This window comes from Myotis daubentonii, chromosome 17, assembly GCF_963259705.1.
Source record: "Myotis daubentonii chromosome 17, mMyoDau2.1, whole genome shotgun sequence".
Taxonomy (NCBI): Eukaryota; Metazoa; Chordata; class Mammalia; order Chiroptera; family Vespertilionidae; genus Myotis; species Myotis daubentonii.
In genome coordinates this window covers 8,975,376-8,984,998 of record NC_081856.1, presented here as the reverse complement: position 1 = coordinate 8,984,998, position 9,623 = coordinate 8,975,376, and the positions used below count along the sequence as shown (strand labels likewise).

The 9,623-nt window shown below is 50.1% G+C and overlaps 1 protein-coding gene across 3 annotated transcripts; it reads right to left on the bottom strand.

The window, feature by feature from the left end:
• Nucleotides 1–754: 754 nt before the first annotated feature.
• Nucleotides 755–6,474, bottom strand: LRATD2 (LRAT domain containing 2). 3 transcript variants are annotated; one of them, XR_009449644.1, is made up of 2 exons: nucleotides 4,229–5,799; nucleotides 755–3,522 (listed from the first exon to the last, which is right to left on the bottom strand). XR_009449644.1 is itself a non-coding variant. In XM_059672719.1 (2 exons), the coding sequence occupies exon 2, from the start codon at nucleotides 5,355–5,357 to the stop codon at nucleotides 4,422–4,424; it is 936 nt and encodes a 311-aa protein (XP_059528702.1). In that variant the 5' UTR covers nucleotides 5,358–5,453; nucleotides 5,960–6,474; the 3' UTR covers nucleotides 755–4,421. The 3 variants fall into 3 exon arrangements, 2 of the variants coding, with proteins under 2 accessions (XP_059528702.1, XP_059528701.1); XM_059672719.1 differs by adding an exon at nucleotides 5,960–6,474 and having other exon boundaries at nucleotides 755–5,453; XM_059672718.1 differs by adding an exon at nucleotides 5,974–6,473 and having other exon boundaries at nucleotides 755–5,453.
• Between the last annotated feature and the right edge of the window lie 3,149 nt (nucleotides 6,475–9,623).

The following is a 9,623-nucleotide window of genomic DNA, read 5'->3' as shown; positions in this document are numbered from 1 at the left end:
CACATTCCAGTAGGCTTCCCTCCCCCTACTTCCTTGTGCCATGAGTACCATTTCAAACCAAGGACTCCCACTCTAGGGAAAAAGGGTCTCACTGCTACCTGAGCTCTTTACAGCCTTCAGCAACCAACTTTCTTCCTATTCAAAAGTCTCTCAGGAGTCTTTTGATAAAACTCAAGACTTTAGGACCTCATAGGATTGTGGGAGCATTTCCAGGTGCCGGTGTAGAGTGCTGGTGGCCTCCCCCACACCAGTCCCAGATGCCACATCTGCTCCTTTACCAACTCCTGGCAAATGCACCCCTTCCTTATCATGCCAACAGTGCCGCATGATCACACTTGCCCATCTTCTGTAATGAAATTACTCGCTGAGCCCATTCTGTCTGGGACTCTGAAACTACCTATGATGCAACATGGGTTACTGACCGTAGTCCCTCAGCTCCCCAGTGTAGATTCCAAAATGTGTGTGGTTTCCAGTAACGTTTGCATTAATTCTGAAAATCAATGTATATTGGAAATTTATGTCCATGAGACATTTTTCATGAACACCAATAGCCTAGAAACAATGGGTCATTCATTCTCACACTGTAAATGCAATGAGGGTTTTCAGTCACTAAATTAATCCATCCAATTGTCTGCTGAGCACTGGAAAATATGATACACACTAATATTCTCAGAAAAACTGCAGTTAAGCTGAGGAACCTGGATATGGACCAAAAATGTGAGGGGAAAAAAGGTATACAAGTGGGAAACATATATATAAATTCAGTTAACTCTAATAGATGGTTTATTGGAAACCCTCGAAGCATCTTTCAAAAGAACCTGACAGATTTTATTTTAATAAGACATAGTAAAGAGGAAATGGTTTAAAAGATGTTATCAATCTTTTATTTAACTAAGCATTGCCCTTCATTTTGAAGGAAATGATACAATTTCAAATTAGAACTTCCTTCTCAAGAAGTGGTATGAGAACATAACATAGAGTTAACATACAACCTTCAACAAAATTAAAGTTTACACAGTTCACTGAGAAATAAAACACATGTGGAAATTATCGTGTTCATCAGTGGAATTCTCCATGGATTACAAGTATATTGAAGAACAAAACAACACAATGAGAAGTTTAGTTACCCTGATTTTTAAAAATCATAAATAAAATATAACTTTTCAGACTAGTCCATTCAATGACCATGATCATACTGGATTTTATTTCAATTTATTGGTATAAAAAATGGTTAGACAATCACATAATATCAAGAGTCTTCAACACAGTGGATTCCATTTTGTTAAGAAAAAAATAGAAAACAAGTAATCCTTAAATTTTCTTCACTCTCCATAGCATATGTCGTATAAAATTAAAGTTTTGCTTCCAAAAATATGTTTCCATGTGGTTGCTGTGTTGTCTAGTGGTGCTATTGGGGTCAGAAGCACCAACGACATGAGACCTTTAACCACTGAAGGATCTTTTTTCATAAAATTTCCTTACAGGTCTGGAGGAAAATCTTCTGCTAGGCATTTTAGTGCTATAGTTACTTTAAATTAAATGTGAAATAAAAGCTACAAAAAGTTGAGTTCTTGCAGTACAAAAAGTTGTGTGGCTGAAGTTGTGGGCTCCTCGAACATACATAAGCAGTCCCATAAAATAGCTGCTCAAGTAAGAAAATAGAATTTGTCTGATTACACTTAGCATACGCTCCACTCGGATGTCCTGCTCATCCCTGCCAGAGCCTCTGAAAGACCTTAGAATCAGTATTTCTTTCCTTCAAACAGCATCTGTAATTCGAAATACAAAATAGTTCCAAAGTCTTAATCCTAAGGAGAAACAAAAATTATTGAATATATATGTTTTGTTTTGTTTTAAGTGCCAGATGTAGCCACTGCCTAGGATTAAAAACTCACCCAAAACACTGCCATGCTGAAGAAGAGCTGAGAGCTCCTTTCTTGGCACCTTCGCTGGTTGGTTGCTGCTCTACTTGAAGCTGAATAAGCCTACAAACACTTCCGAAGGCATCACAGTTCCTAAGCATTACAAATTTCACACCTCTGGTACCCTGTACAAAATGCTTGCTTGACATGGGAAAGCAGCAAGTGGTGTAGATCTATTTCCTCCTGTTATCAAAAACCTGTTTGCTAGAGGCAGAATGTGATCACTGGTGTAGGTCTTACAGTTCTTCATCACGTTGAAACTTCTCACAAAAAGCAGTTTGTTTGCAACAACAGATAGTCGCTGCTATGCCTCAACGGGACCAATGACATTCACTTTCCATTTGAGAGCAAAAGAGGGAGACGGAAATGGGGGAGTGGAAAAGAGAGTGTTGCCTGGTCCTCCTTTCTGCTGCCTGCACGTTAGTCATTCCTTCCAACTATCACTGCTGTGCCAAACATAAAAGAAAATCCAAATCTGTTAGGTAGAGTAGCTCTCCTCAATGCCTGTACCCATGTTTCTCTTGCTCCGCTTTTCCATGAGCAAGACACCATACACACTAAGTGGTGAGACTTACTAAACATGGAAACTAGACTGACATTCCCAACAGGAGACACATGGGTCTCCACAGATGCAGACTGGGGTCGAGTGTGGCTCATCTTTAACAATGTGATAGGACCTGTCTGGAGATCCCTGCAAAAGCAGGGAACACGGCTAATGCCCTTGTAGTGAAATGACGTCCTGTGGAAGTGCTATGAAGTCTTAAAAATTATGGCGTCAAATGCCAAGTCTGAAAAGGTAAACAAGGATATCCTTCAAGTCTTGTTGCCTTGATTTAGAGATCTCCAGGCAGGAGGCCCAAGGATGACCACACTGTAGAGACTCTACTCCAACCGTGAGAATTAGGTCGCAAAATGACATGTTCACTGTAATCTCTAATGACTCCCAACAGGAAGAAAAACTTTACTCAACTTTTGAGACAGTGTTAGCAATGTCATTGTGCGGCAGAGCTGCATTCTGAAGTGCAGGGCACACATCATTAAAGAGCTCACATGAATACAAGGAACAGGTTGTAAAAAATGTTTAAAGCCGCATAATAAAGCAAAACTATAGCTCAGCAGGAGATCCAACTGGTATTAGCCAGCCTGCTGCCAACAGATCCCATAATCAGGAACCAGTGCTTTAGGAGTGTTGCCAGATTTGGCACTGACCTCACCGCCTGGCATTTGTGACTGCCCTCAGCTACCTGGGGAAAGCATTCTGAAGGGTGTCCTCCAAGCACCAAGGAGACTGCTTCCATATAACAAGACTCTGCACATCTTTTGAATTAAGTGTGCATCAGGTGTCGCTACCAAAATAAATACCTAATCATTGAAGTAGGCCTCAGGCCTAAGATTTTAACAGCAGAAGAACAAAAATGAGAAGGGAAAATGAAAATTCACAGGACCACCATGAAAGCCTTACGTTTTAAAAAGGTTACCTTCATTGTTCAGGAATGGGGTTCAGTGGGAGTGACTGACTAATTCCTACCAGGACAAACCTGTTTGGCTGCTTCTGTAGTGGATACTTTATGGGGTGGCACCAGCCAATCCCATGTGCGACCTGCGGATGAACACAGCCGAGCAGGTTTAATTAGATCAGAGACACAAAAGGCTGTTCCCTCCTTTGATAACAAATAACAGAGCTGTAAATGCCTACAATAGCAGGCTAGAAACAAAGGCGGCCAAACAGAACCATAATTGAATCCTTCCCCTAGCTGGACCATGACAATGATTCACTTATAACCTGGGAAGTGGCTGGTGGAGCAGGAGGGGGTAGGAGACTCAGCCAGCTCCAGAAGATGAATTACTTGGGGACCGGGAGGAGGGAGGTAGCAAACTCTTTGTTTTGTAGCCCAAGTTTACTGGACATTTTGTTCCACTTCACAGGCAGCTGCTCGGTTTGGGTCTGTTGCTCCCAGACCTGGTCCTGGTTTCTCCAGGCTTGCCTCCCAGGAGGCCCAGAAAATAAATCACTCAGCCTGCTGGATCCCACACACAGCTCCACAGGGATAGAGGATATGGGGCTGTCTTCAGGCCCCAACCCCACTCTGGCCTTAGCACAGAGTAGCGGTAAGTGGGTAGGAGGCAGTGGCAGGCCTTGGTACTCCGAATTTTTCTCGACCCCTGTGTGCGAAAAAAGGGTCGATTTTGGACCCAGGTCCAGCAGGGACTTAGTGCCAGGCATGTCCACAATTTACCCCACCTCAGAAAGAAGACAGATTGCAAGGGTGGGCAGGCCGTGCCTCCAACCAAAGTTTTCTTCCTACCTGCACCCTCTTCCTCCTCTGTCAAGATAAAAAGCTCAAGCCACAGCTGGCTGCGCCTTTCGCCAACTCTTTTATTTTCCAAATGGCCCAGGAGCCCAGATGCGGCCCAGAAGGTGATGGTAGAGGAATGGAGAGAGGGGGCAGCGGCTGCTGGCAACAGCTTCCTCTCACAGATCTGCATGCAGCTGGCCCATCAGTGCACCACCGCCTCTCGGTCCTCCTCCTCCCAGCAGGGCTCAGGGGGGCGCTCGAGAGGCGGCTTAGTCCGCGCAGCGTCGCTGTCGCCCTCTTCTGGCTCGGTCGGGTGCAGGTGCATGGCCAGCTCTTGCAGCACAGCCGCCCGCCCGATCTGGTCGTTGCGCCGCTTCTCCATGATCAGGTCCTCCAGGCTCTGGAACTCGAGCGTGTGGCTGCGCTGGGCAGAGAGCTGGATCTGCAGCCGGTAGGGCTGCTTGCCGATACGCAGCTCGCCGCCGATCTTGAACTCGCGCTTGCCGTAGCGGCACCAGGCGGCGAAGCTCTCCGAGTTGCGCCAGCTCAGCTCGCGCTCCTTGGCGCCCACGTGCGCCAGCGCGTTGCGCACCACGGCGGCGGGGCTGAGCGGCTTGTAGCGGTACAGATCGTTCACCACGCGGCCGCGCCGGCCCTGGCTCGCGTCGGTCAGGAAGCTGTTGCTCACCTCCAGCCGGTGCAGATGCACCACCTGGAAGTTCCCCACATACACCGCCCAGTGCGGGTACTGCGCCTGGGCCACGAACTCCACCAGGTCGCCGGGCTTGCACTTGTTGAGCAGGTTCTCGGGCGTGTAGGTGCTCAGCGCGGCGGAGCCCGGCGCGAAGCTCTTCTGGTAGATGCACTCGTCGCGGTAGAACACGGAGCACTCCACCTCGAGCAGCCGAGGGTCGTAGGGCTGCGGCGGGGGCAGCGGCGGCCCGCCGTCCTCCCCTTGGGGCAAGCCCCCGCCATCCGGACCCGGGGGCGGCGGCTGCGACTCCGCTTCCTCGTCATCGTTGGAAAAGATGTAGGAGACCCCGATGCGAGGCCCGTCGTCCCGGTCCACGCCGGTCGGGTCGGCTGTGGGAACTTCCTTATAACTTAGGTGGGTCAGTTTCTCCACCTGGTTGCCCATCACGCCGCGGACACACGCTCACGCCGCCGAGAGGGGAGAAAGCGAAACCACCACTGGGGTCATTGGCACCGGTCCCCGGGCAGGGGCTGGGACCACCTGTTGGGAGAGGAAGGCAAGGGAGCCGTATAGGAGCCCCTCGGGGTAGAGGGCGGTTTGCTAAGGGGCGGGAGGGAGGTTCGGATCGCGCACCGGGAGCCATTCTACGGCGGCGGCGAGCCTTCCCTCATCCCTCCACCTGTCGGGCCGCGGCTTCAGGAAGCCAGGCAACTCCAGCTCCACCCCCGGCCCCCGCCCGTCACCTCGCTCGGGCAAAAGTCCACCTTCTCAGCCGCTCCTACCGCTTCCGCCAGAGCCCAACCTGCCAAGCCCGGGCAGGAGGGGCGAGGAAGAGAAACTTTACTCCAGTCCCCCCTTTCACATGCCGCTGGCACCCGGGGCTCTAACTAACCCAGAGAGGACCCTCACTCCCCGCGCCTCCTTCCCCCGGGGAAGCAGCGAGGATGGGGTAGCGGGGTCCGGGCAGGTGAGACACACGCCCCGGCTCCCCGGCGACGCTCTCCCCCCCCTCCGTCCCCCCCGCGCGTGCCCTTCGCTCGGGTTACCTGCGCAAACTCACCGCCGAGAGGTGGAGTCCGTGGGGATCGGGGTGGGGGCCGGCGCACCCGGAGACTTCTAGGGCGAGTTTGCAGGTGTGGGCTCCCCGGTCCCTCCTCTCCCGGCGCGGGCGGCGGCGAAGCTGGGCAGCGGGCAGCGACGCATGTCTCGCCCCCTCGGCTACTTGGCGCCTCGGGACTGGAAGGCGGGGGGCGATGCCCGTCGGCCCCGAACCTCTGGCCTCCTGCGGGGGTGGCCGTTCCCCCTCCACCGGCTCTCGGGGGAGGTGTGGCGCGAGAAGGAGGAGAAAGAAGCCGCTCGGCTCCCCCGCCCGGCGGTGGCGGCTCCCGCTCGGGCCCGGCGAGCAACAAGCTCCGGAGCGGGAGGGACGGGATTGTAGATCCGGCTCCGGGCTCCCCGGGCGGGAGCGCAGCCCCTGGCATTTAAAGAGACAGGCGCTCGCTCCCGGAACCCGGGCTTTCCCACCCGGTGCGGAGCCTCCGGGATCCCCCGCCCCGTCCGGCCCACGGAGGCCGCGGGCTCCGCCCAGGCCACGCCCCCGCGCCGGGGCCGGTTTAAGTCCCGCTGGTAACGCCCCGCCGCGCCGGCGGGACGGGCGCCCCGAGCGCAGGTGCCTTCGCCGGCCGCTGGCCAGCCCCGTTTGCCCGCCCAGAGCCGGGGCCGCGGTGGGCTCCTCGCTGCCGGCTCAGTTCGCATTCTTCCGAGCTGCAGGCTTTGAAAAACAGTGAAAGGCGAACGCCCCCTGCCAGTGCAGAGACAAGAGAGAGAACAAGAGTTCGCTGTTTGTTTTCTTTCCCCGTGGCCTTCTTGCCAGAGCACCTGGGGAAGGAGAGCCAGGCATTAGGAAGCAAACGGGTATTTTCTTCCCTAGGACGTATTTCTGCCAATGTTCACAGCAACGATTCTTTTTTTTTTTTTTTTTTTTAGTGGAACAGCTCAAGAAGCGTGCCCGTTTAGAGGTATTTCCAGAGTGAGTGCTGTGGAACTTTCAGGTAGGAAAACATTTCATAGAAAGGAATCAGGGTAAAACGAAAGGGAGACTTCATTCCTGCCTTACCTCCAAGACCAGCGCTGTGTTTATTAGATGTCCCTCGGAGTTAGCAAAAAGTTCATTCCACAGCCTCTATCGTCTCCAGCTACTAGTTGGTCTGGTAGTGAGAGAGAGGATTCAGCTCTTGCTTTGGTGAGGGGAGAAAGGTTGTAGGAATTGCCTCATTGTCCTTAAATTAAGAACAAATTAGCAGAGGCCCCGGTGGATGTATTTCCTTCCTGCTGGTTTACAGAAGGAAGTGACGGAGAGATTTGCAGAATGCGAAGAGCATTGCCTCTTCCCTCCTCTGCAAGAGGACACTTCCTCCCTCCCCCTCTCCTGCCTGTTTGTTTTGTACCTAAGATGCAGGCCACTAAAATGTTCTTGGTTAATGGAAAAAAAATAATGGATCTGAGTGGGGGTGGAGGGTCCCCCATAGACAAGCTTACGTATTCACTGGACCACCCTAACTCATTGGTGGTGTAATTAAGAATGCAACTCAAGACCTCCTCTACCCAGTTTTCCATCACTGTTCCTTTTGACGAAGTTTTTCCAGGTAACACCATTATTTATTCAGTGCGTACACCAACCAGTGGAAACAGCAATATACTAACACTGCTGCGATCCTTTTTAGTTTGAGGGGGGGAAAATCAATCTACTTGTGTACTGTTGAACCCGAATAATCAATATTAGCAGGGCTAGAATGGAAGTGAGTCCTTCAGCAAGTCTAAGATCACAGCATAAAATAGACCCAAGGAAAACTTCTGGCCCTACCTGGTGTGGCTCAGTGGATAGAGCGTTGGCCTGGAGACCGGAGGGTCCCCGATTGATTCTGGTTTAGGGTACACGACCAGGTTGTATGCTTGATCCCTAGTGGGAGGCGTGCAGGAGGCAGCTGATCAATGATTCTCTCTCATCAGTGATGTTTCTATCTCTCCCTCGTCCTTTTCTGAAATCAATAAAAATATATTTGAAAATACAAACAAAAAAAACCACAAGAGTTCTAAAAATAAGCAGAAATGCTCAGTAAAATTACAAATTAAAAAAAAGGAAGGAAAAAGAAACTTTTGTGCAGGTTAAATTTATGTAAGATCTGACAAGCCTTAGGCAAGTGTGATAGATGAGTGCCCCCCCCCCCCCACACACACACCTGTTGATAACAGTGCTCTGGGAGCTGTGTTATCTAAATGGTTTTTGTCACTATCATGTGAGCTCATGTAGGGAGGAGTGAGACTTAGGAAGGCAATAACCAGTCACCCCATGTCTGTTAGACTGTGAAGCCTTTGCTACTGTCAGCTGTGTTAGGCCACTGGGTAGGTTGACTGGTGATGAGAGAATCCCTAGGACACAGGAGTATGACAGTTTGTAGCCAGCACTCTGGGGTAAGGATCTAATAAGGAAAAACACTGTGAAAAATAATATAAACAAAACCACTTCAAAGTAGAGTCAGTCAGGGCTGTCTTCCCAGAGGAACTGCCTTGCTGTCTTATCCCTCAAATCTGTGGACGGTTAAAACTGGGTAAAATAACCTTGGACTTGGCCTACAGCAGCACTGCATTCCAAACAGCTGTTGTTGCTTTTTCTTTATGACTTAGTTAAAATCTTTTATTTTTATGTTTTCCTTTTTAAACTTTATTGAAATACAATTCACCTACATTAAATTGTATCCAATTAATTTTAGTATATTCACAAAATTGTGCAAACATCACAGTAGAATTTTAGAATATTTTCATTATCCCCCCCCAAAAAACCCCATACCCATTAGCAGTCACTCTTCATTTCTCCCACCTGCCTCTAGACACCCCCTAATCTACTTTCTGTCTCCATAGTTTTGGCTATTCTAGACACTTCATAGAAATGGAATCATACAATATGTGGTCTTTTGTGACTGGCTTCTCTGAAGTAAGAGGTTTTCAAAGTTCATCCCTGTTATAGCAAATGACTATAGGGCTGAAGGCTAAAGACATTCTTTAGAACTTATCTGCCCCTGGAATAATTCCTTCCTTGTATTCATGTAATTGCAGCTCACAGGTGGCGAAGCTTGGGGATTTTAAGGTGGCATTCCGGCTGCACTGTGGAGAATGAATGAGAGGAGGCAATTGCCATAGACAAGGGGAGGAAAGGTCACACAGATGGAGCCTAGCAAGCAAAGGACAAAGCCCTGAAGGCACTTCTCCCAAGAGCAGCCTCCCTCGAAAGAAGTGTTAGTTGGATTTGAGTTCTCAGCCCTGCTGTAGCTTTATCCCCCCCACCAGTGACCCAGCGTCACACCCCACACACCTCCTCGGAGAAGGCACCCAATACAACAAGTTGTGTTAAATGGCAGTTAGTGACTTTCACCGCATTTCTGTCCAGGGCAGTGGGGAGTGATCCAGAATTGAAGTTTCTACCCTAGAGGCATGGGAGTGGACCCTGCAGGTGTGCTAGATGTGTAGCTTTAAGAATGTCCACACCTTACCGGGTTTGGCTCAGTGGATAGAGCATCGGCCTGGAGACTGAAGGGTCCTGGGTTCAATTCCGGTCAAGGGCAAATGCTCAGGTTGTGGGCTCCATCCCCAGTAGGGGGTGTGCAGGAGGCAGCAGATCAATGATTCTCATCATTAATGTTTCTATGTCTCTCC

Coding starts and splice junctions, on each gene's coding strand:
- LRATD2 (XM_059672719.1), bottom strand. CDS start 5,357: ATGGGCAACCAGGTGGAGAAACTGACCCACCTAAGTTATAAGGAAGTT.